General features: G+C 41.7%; 2 protein-coding genes across 3 annotated transcripts in view; both read left to right on the forward strand.

Moving 5' to 3' along the window:
• Positions 1-1,107: 1,107 nt before the first annotated feature.
• On the forward strand, positions 1,108-14,135 carry PSMA5 (proteasome 20S subunit alpha 5). The gene is made up of 9 exons (XM_033152488.1): positions 1,108-1,285; positions 3,068-3,134; positions 6,638-6,764; positions 8,410-8,477; positions 9,709-9,816; positions 9,925-9,983; positions 11,579-11,681; positions 12,328-12,414; positions 13,857-14,135. Exons 1-9 carry the CDS (start codon positions 1,257-1,259, stop codon positions 13,932-13,934), a joined length of 726 nt encoding a protein of 241 aa, XP_033008379.1. The 5' UTR covers positions 1,108-1,256; the 3' UTR covers positions 13,935-14,135.
• Positions 14,136-20,194: 6,059 nt separating this feature from the next.
• Positions 20,195-20,760, forward strand: part of SORT1 (sortilin 1) — a 52,947-nt gene continuing 52,381 nt past the window's right edge. For both annotated transcript variants that reach the window (XM_033152489.1, XM_033152490.1), the window contains exon 1: positions 20,195-20,435. In XM_033152489.1, coding sequence (XP_033008380.1) covers positions 20,253-20,435 — 183 coding nt within the window. In that variant the 5' untranslated portion in view covers positions 20,195-20,252. The remainder of the gene's footprint in view (positions 20,436-20,760) is intronic.

Consider the following 20,760-nt stretch of genomic DNA (forward strand, 5'->3'; position numbering starts at 1 on the left):
CTCCTGATCGGCAAGCCCAAGAGGCTCAGTGGTTTAGACTAGAGTGCCACAAGCCAAGGTATGTGATATTGACCATTTGCCATTACCTGTGGAGAAGGGGACCTGAATCACATGAAATTTAGGTGCTGCTATTGCGGGAGCTGTTTTGGCATGTGTGGAGATTTTGTAAGGCAAAGAGTAAGGGACTTACTTGATGGAGAGTTGGGAGCAGCCAGAGCATCCTCAGCTTAGGTCAAAGGATGGATGCTGATGATTGAGTGCAGTTGTCTTGCAGAGAGGCATTTTAAAGTCTCCTTCTACTACTACTTTTTTCTCTATCATACTCTTCAAACTCTTGAGTTCTTTCAGTGAACTATGCCTGTGGCCCTTGAATTCAACTTTCCCTGATTCCCAACTGTGGATCCTTCAGCCTCACAGAGTCCCTGAATCACAATTTATTTGAGTATGCTATTACAGCTGAGCAGATATGCGAGGGGAGACATCCAGGGCTGGCAGACTATCATAGCTCAGTGTGACACAGTACAGTATCTGAATAAGTAGAGCACATGGATAAAGTCCCAGTTTCACACCTTGGCATCTTTAGCGTAAGATACATTAGGCAGCAAGGCTGGGAAACACCTCTGGCTGGGAATCTAGAGTTTTGCTTTAATGCGATTTATATGCTATCTTTGTTTTTGTTTTACTTGTTGCAAGTCGCTTTGTCACTTTTCACTGTGAAAAGCGATGAATAAATTTAAATCTAAATCATATTAAGAGTGCTTTTGTCAGTCGGATGGATGAGTTTACTTTGCCAGTTCTGGGATGGATGAGTTTATTGATGTCCCTCAGAATAACCTAGTTCCTTATAAACGTTGAGTAAAAAAAGCATTTTCCTCGCCCACTACAGTTGCACCTTTCGATCCGCCGCTACTTCTTCTTGTTCTTCGGCGATTTCCTGTGGCTGATACTGTAAAAGGAAGGGCGGGCCTGAGCTCCCTCCGCAGACCATGGCAACCATTAGCCAATCAGAGCTCGGTACGAGTGTTTCTGAGACCAATAGCAGGATGGCATCGCGAGAAGTTGATTGGCCGGCGAGCCGCAGCGCGTACGGCGTGACGTTTAACGCATGCGCGGGGCAACAGTGGCTTGTGAAACCGGGTGCTGTGCTGACAGGGCCGCAGCCATCCCCGGCCTAGCGTGGGAAATCGAACTCGGACCTGCAACTTCCGTGTCCCGCGTGCGCTCAGTTCTTTTCCGGTGCAGCCGCCGCCGCCAACATGTTTCTCACTCGCTCGGAGTACGACAGGTGAGTGCGGGTAGGATGTGAGGGAGCGCGGCCTGCGCCTAGTCAGGGGCTGAGTCACTGCGGGGCGGCCTGCCTGCTTCAGTCTTCGGATGCCGGCTAGAGGCGCCTTCCCTCCCCTTCCCTCCCTCCCTCCGGCTCCCCCCTCCCCCTGCGAGGGTCCATGGAGGGCGGAGATGCGGGTGGCCTTCGGAAGTCTCTGCTCCCCTCGAGAGACTGGAGCGCCTCGGGCCTGACTTCCAGCCGAAGTGCTTGAGAACAGTCGCCTAACCCACCTCCTGCCAGAGAGGAGATCGCGGGAAGCGCTATCATCACGCTCGCTTGAAGGCAAAGTCGCCTTGAAAGCGGCGTGGTCTTAAAGAAGATGACTATAAACTTGGGATGCCCACCCTTGTGCTGCTCAGCACAAAGAAGCCCGTGGCAGTAGCAAGTCGCAAGTTGGGGGGAAGCAACCCCGTTCTCCTCTTTTGGGCTTCCTTTTTCTCCAGTCAGGTGGGAGTGAAGGACAGACATTTATGAAGGCTAAGTTGGAAGATTCTGTCCTGCAGAAGTAATGCACCGACTACATCAGTAAGAGAATGAGTGTTACTGACTCTGCACAGGTTTCCAATTATTTTCACTTGTAGGCTGATCACAACAAACCTCCTCTTCCTGTTGCTCCCCATCCCCTCTGCACCCAGGTCCAGTTTGTCTTAAATATGCATTCTCAGTGATGGGCAAACATGAATTGCGAAGGGGCTTGTGTCCCTTAAGTTGTATGCTGTTTAGAAAAAACATAAACAAAGTTAGTACTTCAATGCTGGCAAAATTGTCAGTTGTTCCAATCTATAGGCCTAACTGACAGAACTTGTATTGTGCAATGTGTATTATCTGAACTGTTGCAGAGGCAAGGCCTCAGCAAGTTTCCTTAGTCATAGTGATGGAGTCTTCAAGCTTTTGCTTTCAGTTGCACCGATTTGACAAAGTGATTCATCATGCTCAATAAACTGAAACTAAATAACACTTCTGTACTTATAAGACAGCGGGCAAATTAACTTATGCAGAACGTCTCAAATTAATTTGTTGAATCGCACAAACAGCTAGCGAATGAACACTGCCCAGTTCCCTGTGATTCTTGGGGATTTACAGTATCAGAATTTTCCTTGGGTGCACACTTTACAAAATAAATTTAGTTTTAGTTCATATTTATTTCTGACTCTTAAGATTCTTGAGTGCCAAATTCTGGCTTAAATCTCCCCCCCCCCTGGAAAATTAGTTGCAGCTTGACAAACCTGCAATATGAAGTTGAAAGGTTAGGTACTGTTGGTTTTCCCCAGGTGAGGTTGGTGACTTCTGATTTATGCAAGGTAACACAGAACATTTGTGGTTATAGAAATCACAACTCACTTTAAATGACTTATTCTGTCTTTAAAACCAACACTGGCCCTTGGTAGATTTTGCTATAGATGCACAAGCATTGTTGTAGATTATTTTTTTTGTTCGAAAACCGGAACACTCACTTCCGGGTTTCAATCGTTCAGGAGCCGATTTGTTTGGGAGCCAAGGCATTCGGCTTCCAAGGTACGACTATACTTAAAACTCTTACACACCTGCCCACTCACTGAAAGAAGCATACCTAGTTCTTTCTTCTTACAGGATGTAGCACCATTTACTTCTGTTTGTAAACTTCCTGACACTTCCAAGAGTCTGACTCATTTTTTTCAGGTTGTGATAGTAGGAACACTTACTTTTGAGTTACCATGCATAGGATTATGCTCTGAGTTTACGTTTTCCTTTCAATTTCAGGGGTGTGAACACTTTTTCTCCAGAGGGAAGATTATTCCAGGTGGAATATGCCATTGAAGCTATAAAGGTACAATAAGCATTTGAGTCTCTTCTGTAAATACCATCTCTCAAGTCTGTTGGTGTAATGTGAACAGTGGGTTAAATTATACAGTGCATGGTCTCATGTCTTGAGCATACCCCTTGGTTGTTTTGAGATAAGAGTGCCAGGTGCACTGGGTTACCATCGCAATACCAGCAAGCTTAAATGTATGACTTGCTGATTCATTCACTCTCCCATTGGTTCAGGAAGTATGCCTACACGTAGAGATGGATATAATAGTCTCTAAAGGTAAAGGTACCCCTGACCATAAGGTCCAGTCGTGGACGACTCTGGGGTTGCGTGCTCATCTCGATCTATAGGCTGAGGAAGCTGGCATTTGTCCACAGACAGTTTTTCCAGGTCAGGTGGCCAGCATGACTAAGCCGCTTCTGGCGAACCAGAGCAGCTCACGGAAACACCGTTTTACCTTCCCACCAGAGTGGTACCTATTTATCTACTTGCACTTTGATGTGTTTTCGAACTGCTACGTTGGCAGGAGCGGGGACCGAGCAATGGGAGCTCACCACCATCGTGGGGATTTGAACCACTGACCTGCCAATTGGCAAGTCCTAGGCTCTGTGGTTTAGACCACAGCGCCACCCGCGTCCCCATAATAGTCTCTAGTGCATTGTTTTTATTATGGCCTTCTCTATGTCAATGTCCTGTCCTGTTACATGATTTGTTTCTATCACTGTCTGACTCCGTATCAGTGAGAGGCTGTGGGTTTTACACAGCAGTTTTAGCTAGCATGGTGATAGTGTTAATGGATCTCTCTGTACACATGTATCTTGACTGCAAAGACCAGAAGAACGGTATATAGTAGATAATAGTGTTTAGCTTTGTCTTATGACTGGTGACAATAAACACTTTGTTACTTTGAATCAGTGTTAGGAACTAATATATTAGCTAATCATCAAATGGCACCTTAAACCTAGGTTATGGACACCATCATTTTATACCACTTTATATTTTAAAGAAAAAAATCTCAAAGGGGCTTACAACACATTAAAGCATCAAGTAAAACTATCCAGAATAAAACAAATTCAAGCTTCAAGGAAAATATTTCAGATCCTTCTCTAAGAGACATTTTGCTTTCCCCATATTTATTTACCTACTTAATTTTTATAGCTGCCCCATAGCAGAGGTACTCTAAGGAAGCCCATGTGGTGTAGTGGTTTAGAGTGTTGGACTAGGACTTGGGAGATCAGGGTTCATATCCCCACTCAGTCATGAAGCTCACTGGGTGACCTTGGGCCAGGCACAGCCTCTTAACCTACCTCACAGGGTTATTGTAGGGATTAACTGCAGGGTTTGTGTAAATCATGTAGTCCTTGGGATATAAATGTAATAAATAAGCTCTTCTGCTTACCTGCTTAAGAAAGCTGGAGAGGCTAGCCAGCGAAGATGTCAGTTGCCAACCTGGCACCCAGAGATCTCCACACGGTTGCACTTGGACCCGCACCAGTTGCAAAATGTGCCTGGCATCTGGCCAATTTCTACCACTGCTTTGAACTGTGTAAGAGATGAGTTTTTCCCATAATCAGGGACTCTGGAAGAAGCTGTTCTGCAAAAGACTATGCTGGGGCTCCCACATACTCTGCTGATAAATCATACTGATTGAAGTGTGGTAAACTATCAACTACCAGATGGGCGGGATATACCAATAAATCATCATCACCATTATGACTTCCACAAGTCATCAACAAAGTCTGGATGGGTTGAAATGGGGAATCTCAAAGCCGTAGCTTCAGAGTGAGGGGTACAATTTGAGCGACTTTATCCAAAGCTTGCGCTGCTTGTTCAGATCACAGAAGTTTAGATGGTACAGACTGGGAGCAGCTGTGCTTGCTTTGGTTTTGTTGTTGTGCCTAACCTGGTGTTCTTTAATTGTATTAATCTTCATACAATTAGAATTTTTGTAAAATGTTAAACTCATTAAGACTACAATCCTATACATACTTACCTAGAAGGGAGCAGGTCTCATTTAATTGAGTGGAACTTACTTCCAAGGAGACATGAATAGGATTGCACTATAAGTCAAGCAATAAAGTTGATGTCTGTATACCTTAGATGATGACTTCTGTGTACAGTACACTTAAATTAAATGGGTACTTCTTTCTATCATGCTCTGCATGCAACTAAATTTTAAGAAATCAGTAATTATTGTGCCTTCTAAGAACAAACACAATCAGACTTATTTTATGTGAGCTTAATATGGTAACTAGCTATTCTGGATCCACTAGTCCTTGCAGTGATGGGCTGTACATATTGTGCTCTGGGCCTTGGAACCAGTACATTATATTTGTGCAGGCTTATTAGAATCAGGACACAACAGTTGTGCATTCATCATTAAGTATTCCACATTTACTCTTAAATATGCCTCCATCATTAAGAAGAGAAGCATTAAAAGATTATGGTAATAACAATTAGAGGCTTTGAGAGTCCAGCAGGGACTCCCTGTGGCCAGAGCAAGTCTTAGCTTTTGCAATCCACATGTCTTCAAACACTGTTCCCAGTTCATTTCTGCTCACTGCATTATCAATAATCCCTGAGTGCTTCTAACTGTGCTATTTTGCAGTTCAGAGAGAGAAAATTTAACTTGTAATATCAGTAGACAGCTTATCTTAGATAAGATACTGTTTTCTAACTAAAATGTATTTGTATAAAATATTTGCATTGCTTTGCGTAATTATAATTTTTTTTACAGTAAGCTAAAGACCAGTTCACAACAATACCCATGTTCTTTCTTTGTGTTAAGACACATTTATTCTCACTTTTTTCATACTTTGATTTCGTAATTTAACCCATGTGCAACTGTACTTACTCTTTGTGCCTATTATAGAATTGTTATAATTGTTCCCTGTTTTATTTGTTTATTTTGTATAAATGAAATAAAACATCTTTATCAAAGGGAAAAAGCACCTCTAGATGATTTAGGCCCAAAATGTCTGAAAGACTGCCTCCTTCCCCACAGATTGTCTCTTAGGTGTGGTTATCCGTGGAGGGGGCACTCTTGTTTGTTCCACCATTTTCAGAAGTTAGAGGGAGGGATCTGGGAGAGGACATTCTTTGCGTCAGTTTCTAAGTTGTGGAATTCCCTCTCCATAGAGGTGCTCCAGGCACCTTAATCATTTATTTTCGATTGTGTGCTGAAGAGATACCCTTTTACCCTGGCCTTTGACACTTGAAGTATATGTTTTAGGACCCCCTCTAGCTGTGCTTGTAATTTGTTTTAAGTATTTTTAATGCTTCATTTTATATTGTTGTAACCTGCCCTGGAACCTTATGGTGAAGGGCAGATAATAAACTGAATAGGAATACATATGTAGGTAAAACATGATTATAATTTTTTTCTGATATTCTGAATCTGATTATCACTGATTATGTACGTTAAGATGTGCATCTCTTAAGTATATAGATCAGATACACTAAATATCAAAGGTGGTTGGTAGCACTAATTTTTCCCTCTTCCTTTCAATTTTTTTAAAAAGCTTGGTTCCACAGCGATTGGAATTCAGACAGCAGAAGGGGTTTGCTTGGCTGTGGAGAAGAGGATCACCTCTCCACTTATGGAACCCAGCAGTATTGAGAAAATTGTAGAAATAGATGCTCATATAGGTAAGGGTACCAAAATCTCACTTATTTCTACAGTAAATCATGTTGTGTGTGATGCAGCATGTACGTGAATAAAACCCTCCCTCTGCAAGTCTCTTAGTGAGAAATTATCCTGTAATGCACACTACAAAGTTATGTGCAGACTTTATTTGGTGGGGAATTAATATTTAATGGTGGCAGTCACTGGTTTTCCAGGCTCCAGGCCAGCAGGACATAGTTGCAGAAGTAGGAAGCAGCAGCTGTAACTTGCTTCTGGTTGACCTCACTAGTGAAAGCGTGTCCCCAAAATTAGAACTTGGAGGGCAGGGAATTGCAATGTAAACGCTTGATCCTGAGCCAGCTTCTGTGCTGGAAGCTCACTGATTGGATCACTAATGTTAGCCTGTCCTCTACTCAAGACAGTTTCTTGCATAGGCACGCACACACCACAGTAGAAAACTAGGGTGTATCCTTAAATACATTACTTTTTTATACCTTCCTTTCCCTATGTTTAATATTAATATCATCTCTTCAGTGTGGATTTTCCCCTAGTACGCCATTAACTTTTTTACTGTTCACAGACAATTGTTTGTATTTTTAATCAACTCTGAAGATGTAACACTGGTATTTTCATATTTCTAGTAGCACATGAAGGCAGTGTTAGAAACTCAGGTATGAAAGCTAGGCGCTAAATGGCACCTTAAACCTAAGTTATGGGCACAACTATGAAATGTCTAGGCACGCTTTTTAAATAGTGAGAATACAAAGCTGAAAATGAATGAACTGAAGCTAAAATATTAAGTTTATTTAGTCCTTCACCTGCCCATCCCACCTAGTATTCTTAAGAGCAGTGCTTTTTTCTGGGGGTATGCAGGGGTACGCATACCCCTAAACATTTTGTGAATCTTTGTACTTTTGTCCATTTACTGTATTTATTTTTGAACTATAAAATGGTGATTTTATTGAGTCAAAATGAGAGTACCCCTAAACATGTTTTTAGAAAAAAGCACTGCTTAAGAGGTTCTCTTCTCTCGTCTTCAGAGAGTAGCTGGAAGTGGGGAGGCAGAAAAGGTTTCTTTCCTTCCACTCTGCAGTTTTAATCTGAAATCTTAGGCACAGTATTGCGCCCAGAACTCAGAAACTGCTCACACTAATGCAATTCCCTGTTGCAAAATGCGCCTAGAACAATAGGAGTTTCGAACACTGCATTAAAGTGACTAACACACTACTCTGTACTATCTATATTTGTGAGCATTTAACTTCTGATGGACATGGGTCTGCTTTGTGTATCTGAGAAGCTAATGAGGTTTTAAAATAAAAATAAATACCACTTTGTCAGAAAGCCAAAGGATTCCACATATAGTTTGGCTTGCCATCTTAAATCTTTGCATTTGCCAGTTAAACCAGCAAAATATGCAGTGCCTATCCAGGGGCTTTGGCCTCTTGGTCAGATTTCAAAGCATGAAAAAAAGAACACATTTTTGATTGAAAATGGGAGTTGACAAAGCGTCTTTATTCAGGACAGACAAAAGAAAGTACTTCTTCATGTGGTGTATAGTTAAACTACGGAGTTCATAGGGATTTTAAGTTTCTTGGGAAATTGAAACTTTCTTTTACTTCTTGCAATTGGATCCAAAGCTGACTAAAGCTTGTGTATCTCTTTTTACAGGTTGTGCAATGAGCGGTTTAATAGCTGATGCAAAGACATTAATTGACAAAGCAAGAGTTGAGACACAGGTAACATTTAAATGTTGATCCGTGTTGCATCTCTCCCCTCTTCCTCCTTTTGTTAATGTCAGTCATTTATTAGCAGAACATGGTGATAGAGTTGAATATAGAGCAACCTGAATCTCTGTCCTTATCTAAGGAATAAACAAAATTGAAGGTTAACTTTGAAAGGTCAGCATAGAGTTTTCTTGTTCTTCCTTTATCAATATATGATTTCCTGTTTACCCTGAATATTAAAAGTGTCTAAGATGTAACAGGGTAACCTAACATTGTGTTTTTGGAAGAACCTTATTTAATATGTAGAAAATAGATACACTCTGAAACATTCCAACACTATTCTTGCCCTCTTTGTTCTAGCCAGTAAGCTCCATCATTTTGCTCAGGTGGTGGTATAAATCCTTTCTAGGTAGTTAAGAAAGATTGAGGGGCCTTAATTCCCCAAACTGCATAGGAGTCACCACTCTATGAGTGACTTCTCTGTGGCTGGGATGATGTTTAAATGGTCCAACCAGAGGATGCTGTGGTTGGATCTTTATAATCTCCCAATCTGTATAGGAACTGTTTATGAAAAACAGCTCCCGGTGGCTAGAGAGACATTTAAAAACATCCTAAGTAAGTATGTGTTGTAAATAATAGAATCATAGAATTTATAGTGTTGGTGTACAGTATCTCGCCTTTGTCAGATAATTGGGCTATATGATACATAGGTGTTGTAAGAGGAATGGCCAGCTGGTGGCCCATGAATCACATTAATTCTTTCCCTAATTCCTTGTGATTCCCTAATAGCACCACAATGAAATTGGCATGTGAAACTTTTGTGTACCGTAATTCTTCCCTGGTAAGCACACTCTGACTTTGTTCTGTTTGGAGATATACATCATTGTTACTTGAGGAACAATGCTGCCTAGAACGAAAGCCAGTATTTGAGTCCTCTAGTGTATAATGAGAGAAGGTGCCCCCAGCACCCTGAAGTGTCTTTTCAGGATTGGAGTTAGGGACCATTTTAGGGTTTTAGCTTCGGGGGGGACGGGGACGGACAGCATGCTGAGCCCTTCTTAGCCAAGTGCTTACATAGAGTGGGGCCAATGACTAGCTAGCTCTCCAAGCAGAAGAAATTGGCTATTGCTCATTGTAACAGTAAGATCCTTTATTTGATTTGTTGTAACTTTGCTCTCTGTGTTTGTGAAGGAAAAACTGTCTTATGAAAAGTTACAGAGATCAACCTGCTCTTTTGTCTTAGAATCACTGGTTTACATACAATGAAATCATGACTGTAGAGAGTGTGACACAGGCCGTGTCCAACTTAGCATTACAGTTCGGAGAAGAAGATGCTGATCCAGGTGCTATGGTGAGTCGGTGCTTGTGCCAGTTATATTCTGCAAGCACATCTTTGGCAATTGGCTTACCCAGTTACTCAGCCATTAAAGGCTTGATCCTTTTGTGATTTGTGTTCCAGTCAAGGCCATTTGGTGTGGCCCTACTCTTTGGAGGAGTCGATGAAAAGGGACCTCAGCTGTAAGTTGCCTGTTACTTCTTTCACTCTGTTTTCTTTGTATGTTCAAGTGCAGTGTGTCTACCTGTTGTGCAGTTGGTAGGAAATGGGGTACCCTTCTGAAAAAGGGGGGTATCTGACACCTTGTGAGATACTGCGTCAGTAAATAAGTGGCAATACGTTGGATTGATAATGCAAGCTGATTCAGAATACTGCAGCAGCATCCTAGCCATATTATGCTAGCATCTGTCATAATCACTAAAGTTTGAATAGCGGTGAAAAGCTAATATGCAGAATAGAAATGATAAATGGCAATATTGTTGATGCAGGGTTGGAGACTATTACCCTGTAAGCTGCTTTAAATATTTTTTTCCGTCGGTGCAAACCAGCTACAATAGTGCAACCTAAATACGCCTGATGCAGTACAGTAACTCCTTATGATGCAATTGTAATGGACAGGCAGGAGAACATGATGAATTTTGTCACAGTCAAATGTTGGCTCGAGCTACCATATGCCACTGTAGGTATGCCTTATCTATAAGATTGGGGTGCAAGGGAAGTCTACTTGGTTCCTGTTCTCAGAGCTGCCTAAGTGGCACATTGTTACACAGATTGTGACACTTGCATAAATCCCAGATGTTTGAACATGTAAACATTCAGAGTGAATAGGGGAGTATGCAAATAATTTTTTCTAAAGGACTAGCAGAGCTATTGGTAATATAATATTTGTAGTCTGCTATGACATTCCTTAGGTGGGGTTGGGAGAGCATTTGTAACCAGAAACTCTGTATACTTCAAAGATCAAAGCTCTTTTTAAAGCAGCAAGCCTTCCTCAGTTTTGTAGAGGAGCGAGCAGTATGAGCAAGGATTGAGAGTGTGATTAAAACAAAGGGTTACGTGCACTAAAAGGTAAGAGAGTTGCAATCTAATATTGCAAAAAATGTTTATTGAAACAATTTTCTTAAATATATGGAACATGCATTCAAGAACATTAGCATATGCAAAACATTCACAAGTATTGCTAGCATTAACCTGAAAACAGAATAAATCTGCAAAATAATAATTGTCTGATTATCTTTCAGTAGTCATCTCAAGCAGACACCCCAATACCTTCTGTACTGTATTTTAATTTACCAGTCAGTTTGTTTCTTGATAATCTATTAGAATTGCAAGTAATACCTTACATACATTCTCAAAATGATTGCACATTTGATTCTGACTAAGACTTGAGTTTTTTGCACTCTTCTCTTCCCTTTCCTGCCCACCCTGTAGTTTAGTAAGCAAGCCTTCTTCATAAACCATGGTTTGGAGATGGCCTGTGTTGCAGTTGACTAGTTCTTTTTCAAGCCACAATTCCTACTTCATGCATAACAAGCCAGAAATTGGTAAATCAAATCCTTTTTTCACCCCACCTCCTTGGCCATGTGGGAAGAAAGAGTGTTGAAGCCCCTAGCTGCTGCTCAAGCTCAGAGGCTTGTGCATGTAGTACTGAATCACAATAGGTCAAGTTTATAGACACCTCTTAATCCTTGAAGTATCATGCTTATTGTGCCTCTTCTGGAAGAGTTCCTTGTCCCATTAATTTTCTACTCATCCCCCATTGCCTCTTCTTGTGTAGGTTTCACATGGACCCTTCTGGGACGTTTGTACAGTGTGATGCCAGAGCAATTGGATCAGCTTCAGAAGGTGCACAAAGCTCTCTGCAAGAAGTGTATCACAAGGTAATAGGATGAGGTCTGAAAAAGCATATCTTGGTTTTTTTGTCCCATAAAACACTCTTTACAGCTGTTCCCTGGTGGAAGAACAGAAGTAAAAGAGACAAGAATGACACTTCTGCAGTTGACACATGGTCCCTAATCTTTCTATTATGAAGGTGTAGTAAAGCAGCTGGTGCCTCCTGATGTAAATGGAGTCCTTTGGGGATAACTCAGTCACCTTTTTGCTTGTAGAATGTATACCACATACATAAAGAGAACCAATAAAAGCAAGTAATAACAGTTTTTAGTTGCAATGTACTATGCCCAGTAACTGAACACTACATTTCTTAGTTATAAAGTTATTCTTATAGTAGTAAGTTGTGGCCAATTATGGACAAGGATTTCTATTAATACTTCTCTAACAAAGAATTAATAGCTAATTCCATACCAGCTCTTCATTCTAAACCACTCTGTAGAGCAGTTATTCTATCCAGGCATTCGTATACAATGTTTTACCAAAAAGAACAGGAGAATTATTGTGTACCATTGCAAACCTCTTTTAGCTTTTGCTAAACAAGCAGATTGTTTGCTATATGGAGGCAATCTCAGTGTGAGATTTAAAGCAGTCATGTGTGCACCAATGCTTAACTTTCATAACTTCTCTTTACAGTCAATGACACTGAAAGAAGCAATCAAGTCATCCCTTGTCATTTTAAAACAAGTTATGGAGGAGAAACTGAATGCAACTAACATTGAGGTATGTATTTTGCTCTTTGGATAAAGGCAAGCATTTTCCACCTGTGTCTACAGTATGGGAACGACAACACAGGTGTCAGGTGACTTAGATTTGTCACATGTAGGCATTATGTCCCTTAGCTAATACCTGCTTCTTCATAGGGGATTCCATGTCTTTGCATAAGAACATAAGAAGAGCCTGCTGGATCAGGCCAATGGCTTGTCTAGTCCAGCATCCTGTTCTTACAGTACCCAACCAGATGCCTTTGAAATACATCTTTAAATATCTCATACTTATAACTGCAGCTTTGATAGTGCTGACACTCTTTAGCCTTGAAGTGAGAGTTCTTGCATCCTCTTGTCCAAATAATAGCAGCCCTAACTTCTTATCATCTTGGTGCCTTTTGAGAGGCTCTTTAGAATTGGTCACTACCTTGGTGCTTCTCTCAGTTTATATAACTGAATTTTATACAAGCTAGAGATCATTGCTGTGGGAATGAATGCCCTGATTGAACTGTTGTGGGATTCTGGAAATTCATTTCCTGGCAGGTTTTTTGAAAGTGAAAAGAGTTGTTGTTATTATTATATATTTTAATACTCTGCTTTTTCCCTTGAAGGGACCCAAGGCAGCTAGTTAAAATCTTCTGTGGTGAGGACTTCTAGAAAATGTTTTATACTATCTAGGGAACATGCCTGTTTGCCGTCATGTACCTTCTTTAAGAAGGAAGTTTCCTTTGCTCAGCATTGCTAAAACTCAAGTTTTAGATGGAATGAAAATTGTGTGACTTCCAAGGACTTTCTGTAATAAGATCGGAAGCAATGTTGAATCTCTAGTGTGAGTTTTTTTTTTAAGTTCAGGGAGCAAGTTCTGTGTGCACTGAGGGAAAATATTCGGGTTCAGAAGCAATATACATGATTAGAGTTCCAAGATTCAGAGAAGCCTCTATGCATAGAGATCTATGTGTGAGGGCTTCCCTATTAGATGCTCATGCTAAGGTGTGGATCGTGGAAGCAGGGCTGTGGTGGGGCTATGCAACACTGGATTCAAGTGCTTTTGAGAAATGGGTTGCACAATAAGAGCCAGTACTATTTTTCTAGAAAAAGAGGTGCCAGAACTCACCATGAACGCCTTCCATGATTTCTTAGAATGGCAATGGCACTCACCTGAGAGGTGCTGGAACTCAGTTCTGGCAAGTTCCAGCTGAAAAAAGCCTATCATGCTCATTTTATTAAAGGAGCAGCTGAATATAAGCATGTTCAGTAGAGGCTTCTTAGTTTTGCCTCTGCTACAGAGAAATAAAGTACATTAGAAGTTTCTCATAGCTGTTCAGGAATCTGGTATTTGTTAGATTGGAACAATCCATGAGCCAAAAGAATTCAAACAGTGATCTGTCTGCCGTGTCTTGTGCTATGTCTTCTTAATGTACATAAGCATATGTTAACTTTTCCCCCCTGTCCTTGCAGCTTGCAACAGTGCAGCCTGGGAAGAAGTTCCACATGTACACAAAAGAAGAACTTGAAGATGTCATCAAAGATATTTGATGAGGGAGAGAACCTCTCCAAATGCCTCATTCCCTGATCACAGCAAACTGATTCTTCAGTTTTTTTCCAGTGCCCGTAACTTTATTTCAGCAGCAAGTATGCCTGCTCTTAAACAAAGGCTCAAAATATTTTTTACAGTTTCTGTACATATAAAAGATCTTCAGTAAGAGGAAACTAGAATAAATCATTTTGTTACTCTTATGTCAATTCTTCTGTCATAAAAGTTATGGGGTTGGAGGAAGGGTTTGACTTGGTGCTGCACCAAACTGGAAACGTTGTGACAACAAGAGAGTGGAAGTGCAATTTCCTAATGAAAATTCAGGGATCCCTTCTCTGGTGCCTGTTACTACAGTAGTATTTCAGAGTGCGACTCTTAACTTCAGTTGACTGCTTATTCAGTTCATTTTTTAAAAAATTAAATAACCTCCCATCCTGACAACAGTGACAAATATCACTGATACAGTATGCTGTGGGGAAACATTTTAGACCCCCAAATCCCTTTTTCATATTGCAAGATTACACCTGAGTAAGTAGCACAGTTAAAATATTAACTTTCTGGGCATTTATACTGCTCACTACAGTTAAGATTACTGTATAGTACTTCACTTACGTGGGGCAATTTTCTGTTATCTTTCTAATCTAACATTACTGTGCTGTGCTGTCTTCCTTTTCTGGGCAGCATTCCTAATCAGACTTCCAGACACGTAGCCTTCAAAACCCACCTCTGGAGCTCCATTTCGAGACACTCAAATGACATACCTCCCTTGTGTGGGAACACATGTTCTTAATGAGTCAACAGAATTTAGCCGCTAGTGAATTGATCTAGTCTTGCACCTTGTATCTTCCTATGGGAGAGGATATGCTTCTATCCTAGATAAGAACTGAATTGTCAGACAAATAGGCCTGCCGATTTCATTTTTAAAAGTTTTCGTTTAACAAACTATCTGATCTGACTTGTTTTTTAGATATTTGATATTGTCGCCAACTGGCTTTATTTTTCACTGTAGAACAGAGTGGGTGGTAACTTTGTGCCATGCCCTTGTTCATTTCTTTTTGTTATTCTAATGCATATCAGCAAGGCTAGAGTAATCTCTCGAGCTGTTATGAGACCAAACAATGTGATATCAAACAGGTTGGGTAAAATGGGAAATTGTAGGAATACTCATTCAGGAAAGTTAAGAATTGTCTGTCCCATTTAACAGCTTAGCAGACAATATTTGCCTAGCAGTCATTGGTGCTTATAAAAATATTTTGCCAGTAATGAGAGCTGTAATTGCATCCTGAACACAGTGTTGCAAAGATTAACAAGGAAATGATTGTGTGTGCCCTTAGTGGCTATACTTTGGCTGAGCAGAAGTTAATGGTCTTAACGAGCAATAAGCAGGAAAAGGACAGGTCTATGCTGGGCTAGGTAATGACCCGCATAGCAGGTGGCTAGTCTCTTTGTGCCTTCTGCTTATCTATAAGAATGGATACATCACAGGATAAGCTTGAATGGGTGCATTTTAAAGCCTTTTTGGAATATAGAACTGCTGTTTTTCATCTAGTGTTTGCTCTGCAAAAAGGAAAACCTTCCCTGGCACTAAAGACAAAGGCTTTTTATATTCTGCTTTAGGCGCTGTTGCTGGTACCAGAGACCATGTGATCATACCATGATTTCTCTCAAACCAAAAAGCAAGACTTTGTTCTCATAGGTCTTTCTATGACCGGAAGTGATTCAATTTTTGCTTACTACAGTCAGATCTTGAAAAGTGTGTTTCCTTAGCCCAAGAGACTCTGAAAGATCTGTATTGTAGCTGTAGGTATGCCTGCTTGCACATTTCAAATGCAAACTAACATGGGCAAATAAGGTATGAGGAGGCTCACTAATTTTTGAAACAATTATTTTGTCCTTGCTCAGTTTACAAGGTCAAATACTGCACTCTTTAACTGATCTAAATCACATTTTTAATGTGTACAAGATGCCGAACTTTTCCATGGTGCTTTCTTTCCTCATTTCCCTGGGTCAGCTATTGGTTGCCTACAGGATAACATGTACTACTTCCATATCTGCAGGATCTGTTTCACTATATGCTCCAATACACATGGAACATACTATTTTCTTGAGGGTTTATTGTTGTTGTTGTTGTTTAGTTGTTTAGTCATGTCCGACTTTTCGTGACCCCATGGACCAGAGCACGCCAGGCACTCCGGTCTTCCACTGCCTCCTGCAGTTTGGTCAGACTCATGTTGGTAGCTTCGAGAACACTGTCCAACCATCTCGTCCTCTGTCGTCCCCTTCTCCTTGTGCCCTCCATCTTTCCCAACAGGGTCTTTTCAAGGGAGTCTTCTCTTCTCATGAGGTAGCCAAAGTATTGGAACCTCAGCTTCAGGATCTGTCCTTCCAGTGAGCACTCAGGCCTGATTTCCTCACTGCCTTGTCATGGCGAAGGGGCTTGAATAACTCAGGGAAGCTATGGACAGGTCATAGTGGAGAGTTTTGACCAAACGTGATCCACCTGGAGGAGGAACCGGCAAGCCACTCCAGTATCCCTGCCAAGAAAACTCAATGGAGAAAGGGTTTATTGTACCTGCTTTATATTTTGGCAATTTTAGATACATCATATTAGGTGTCCATAGCTGATGCTGACCAAACCAAAACAGCTGTGCCAAATTATGTTTTCTATAGTGTATAGTTTAATTTGGTTGCTTGTACAGATGTCTTTATTCTGTAGCCATAGGTTAAAGCAAATCTGTTCAGTTAGGGACATTGTTGGATCATCAGCTGGTTTTTGCATCAGCTGTTGTCGAGAGGTACCAAAAGACTTTGGATGTATTGAATATTATTAGAATATATATATGGCAACTTCCAATTTTTGTGCCCTTGTGCATCCACCATAAGCATTACAAGGTAACATGTTCCCAAAATTGCACACCTATAGTTTTTTATGACCTTAGATGTTAAGGACCTGTGTTTCAAAGTGACCATCCTACAAAATATAAAGTATGAAAAGTGGCCATTCTAAATAGTGATCTGTGGATACAACCAGCCAACCCCAACTTGTTCCATAAAACTGTGGCTCACAACATACAGTAACTTGGGTGCGCCTGTCTGGATGCAACCAAGCAGTTCCTGAACTGTAATTTCATGCATTGTCGTCTTTGGAAGACTGACAGATACTTTCAAAGATAATTGTTATCTTTGTTCTTTGCTCTTTTGCAGTCTCTTGCTTTTCTGGTGATACTGTTTTGGGAACATTTTTTAATCCTTATTTTTTTAAAAGCCATTTTCTGATTTCCTAACAGTTCTGGATTATTATTACTGCTGCTGCTACTTAGGTGGTATCTAGCTAAACAGTTCTGCTAGTGCAAGAACTTCCCTCTCCCTCTGTGGCCCCTAAATCTGTTCTAGGAGGTTGGGGGGGGCACAACAGAAGTGCTAGTGAAACTGTTTAGTGGGATATTGCCATATTTCCTAATTAATATTTCCTTTACAACTCAAGGTTCTCTAAGGTGACTTTACTTAATGCAATTGAGTACAATGGCATTGCAACTGTAGTTTTTCCTACCTTTCCCAGTATATAGTACTTAGTACACCCTTTCCCCCCCAAGACTGCCTCCAGTGAGCTGTTGAGTAAAGGCAGTTTGTTCCTGGTTGTGTGCTGCTTTCTCCATCCACCTCCCCACCCTAGGACTCCAGATGCAGCAGCTGTACTTACCTGGTACACTATATAATTGTGTATTTCTTTTCTGGGACAAGTGATCAAAATCCTCAGAAGATTACCATCCTATAGTGTGGCCACTTGCAACCCTGATAGGCTTGGAGATTTGGTTGGCAAAGTTCTGAATTGTCCAAATTATTTGTCTCTAGTGTTGACATTCAGAATATACAACTGTTTTCTTTGGTTAATTTCCACTCTCTTTTTGTCCATAATGCTTTGTAATACTTTATGTGAAATAACTATACACTATTTCAGCAACTTGTGGTTCTTGCATGTTGCAATGCTTCTGTTATGTGATGGTTTCCTGTTCATACTTGGAAGCCTTTACTTTCTAGCTATATGTGACACTTGTTAACCCATTGCTTGCTAGGAGGGCTGCAGTGTTCCTGGGTCTTGAGTTGTGTAGAAGGAGGGTCAAAATAGAGTCTGTAGATTCTTCATCTGGCTATCCAACTACTTAGCAACACTCTACTTCCATTCCTACAAACAAGACTAGACTTAGTAGATGAAGGTTCATTGAAGGCATCTCATGGAGTCTGTGCCTTGGTTTCCTGTGTGACCTGGATTAAGGATACCTTACTGTCCAGCCCATTAAATATAGTAATCGAGAATGCAAGGATTTATCATTTCTGATAACTATCCTTACGTGTTCCGTTTCTAACACCTTCGTTTGTATGTAACCTTAAAACTTCATTTTGCCTTTAGTTTGAATTATATATGGTGATACGTGATCCAGCCAAAATAAGCTCTGTTCATTTTGAAGGGAGATTTAATTAAGTACGTACTTTTCCATTGTTATTAATGGAAGTGGAATATGCTTAACTGTTTTTAACTGAGTGAGGTGTGTTGGCAGTTTACCAATACCATTGTCCTAAAGATCAGGCTTTAGTTATGTGGAGTCACTACTTACGCTACATTTTGTACTTGGTTGCAGAAAATACATATATACTGCATCATCTGTGAAGGGCATCTGTGTCATGAACCATTGCTTTTCTTTAAAGTACTCTTAACTAGGTGTCTGCCTGCCCTGATACTTTTGTGATGGCTATTTTGATGTATCTGCATTTTTGTTAGTAGGACACATAATACCTTCCTTTTCATAAGAAGAAAAAAAAAACCTTCAGTACTGTGAGAGCAGTATAAGGAACATAATGTGCCTGTTTGTGTTGCTCGTTAGCAAAATGCCATAATTGCCGGCTCTATGGCAATGAGGAGTAAAGAGAGAATAAATATTTAATGTATCTTTGCTCTGTTCAAATACTAGGGCTTTGCACATTTAGTCAAGCCATTTCTATCATCGAAAAAAGGAAAAGGAGGGAGAAAGGTTGTTCAAAATGTACTGTGTGTGCTTTTTTGACTCTGGGATTATGCTTTAACCATACTGCTGAGAGAATGAAGTAAAACAAGCATCATGGAAGAATAAAGAACTTGGATCCTGGATTCACCAAGATAGGATATACTAACTCTCAGAGCAGCAACCCACATGTTAACCTACTGGGGGGGAATATACTCTAAAATGCTTGGGACATTCTAAAAACTCTAAATACACACTCTAAAAGCACAATCTACCCACTTCAGTCATTGGGATTTACTCCTCAGTAAATGGGTGTAGGTTTTAAGCCCATGTCTTGCAGCACTATACATTTTAGGCATATTGGGAAGGATTTAGGCTAAATATCATTTCTCTTTGTATGCTTTTGTTTTTCTTTGGAATATCCTTTTAGACTCAAAAGGGTGGAAGAGAAAGTCATTCAAAAATGACAAAATCTAAGTGACAGACCTGACCTTTTCTTTTTCTGTAATTTGACCTGACTCGGAGATCCAAACTGATAAGGCAGTAGGACTTTGTGCTTATCTTTTAGGAAGACCAGCAGGTGTCAAGAAAGCGAGGTGATTTAACTGCAGAAGAGGATTTCAAACCCAGAATGGCTCACAACCTTGCCCCCCAATGAATCCTTCCCCAAAGGACAATTTTGCTTGCCCATATAAGTGGGCAAATGTAAAAATATACCAGTATGTGAAAATTAGAAAAAAGTCTCCCTATCTTGGTCTTAATCTCCATCCCAAACGCTCCAAGCCACTCCAAGAATCCCTAGGACGAAAGCAGCATCGAATTTCCGCCAATTAAAAAAAAAAAAAAGCCTTAGTGCCACCCTCTTCTAACCAATCGGAGCACAGCAGCGAGGAGGCTAAGATTACTCCTAGGAGCTGTAAGGGGAAACGCTGGTAGGCAGCTAGCCAATGGGCAAGGTGCTCTCCAAAGTGGGGTGATGCTGCCCAGCTAGAGAATTAGGAGGAGGCGGCTGGTGTTAGGAGGTAGCCAATGGCCACAGGGGGGTGGGGGCAGGGTTGGCTGCTACGCCGCAATTGGCAGCCCTGTAAACCACTTAGAAAATAGAGGCTGGGGGCGCTGCGCGAATGGGAGAGGAGCTGTCAGAAGAGGCTGTCTGCTGTCCGAAAGGGAGATAAGAGTGCCACCTCCCGCAGCCAATAGCTTCGGCATACCTGAGCGGCGCAGCCCAATGGAGGCGTTGGTGGGCGGGGCGGCGGGGGTGAGCCGCCTCCAAGCTCTGAGGAGAGGCTTCTGTGGTGGAGGTTGTTGTCGGCGTCGGCAGAGATGGAGCCGTCGGGCTGGATGCGCGCCGGGATCCTCCTGCTGTTGGCGGCCCCGCTCTACGGCCGCGAGCTCCGCTTCGGAGCGGGAGCACCGCCGCGGGTCCGGCGGGCCGAATCCGAGGGAGTGTGCGGCCCGCGAGACGGCGGCTTTGATTTGGAGGTGCTGGGCAACAGCACCCACCAGGTGAGAATAGAGGGAGCGGCGAAGGAGGCGCCGGCAAAGGCGGACGCGGCTGTGGGGGGGGGCGGTTCTCTCTGGCCGGTGATGGGGGAAGCAGGTGAGGGACGCGGGATGGAGCCTGACGCAGGTGCGGGGAGGGAGATACACCACCTGAGGCAGCGTCAGCCTTGGCCTCGCCTCGGCGTCCCAGAACTCTCGTGGTCGGGTCAAAGGCGGCGCCTCTGAACATGTGCAGAGTGCGTTTCGCTGACAGCCGCGTAAGATACAGCAGCAGCAGGCAGCAGTTTTCCTCGATCAGGGTGGGACTGGGCTCCCAGGCCGGTTGACA

Source organism: Lacerta agilis, chromosome 6 (assembly GCF_009819535.1).
Source record: "Lacerta agilis isolate rLacAgi1 chromosome 6, rLacAgi1.pri, whole genome shotgun sequence".
Classification (NCBI taxonomy): domain Eukaryota; kingdom Metazoa; phylum Chordata; class Lepidosauria; order Squamata; family Lacertidae; genus Lacerta; species Lacerta agilis.

Coding starts and splice junctions, on each gene's coding strand:
- PSMA5 (XM_033152488.1), top strand. CDS start 1,257: ATGTTTCTCACTCGCTCGGAGTACGACAG. Junction 1,286..3,067: donor ACTCGCTCGGAGTACGACAG/GTGAGTGCGGGT, acceptor TTTCAATTTCAG/GGGTGTGAACACTTTTTCTC. Junction 9,817..9,924: donor ATGCTGATCCAGGTGCTATG/GTGAGTCGGTGC, acceptor TTTGTGTTCCAG/TCAAGGCCATTTGGTGTGGC.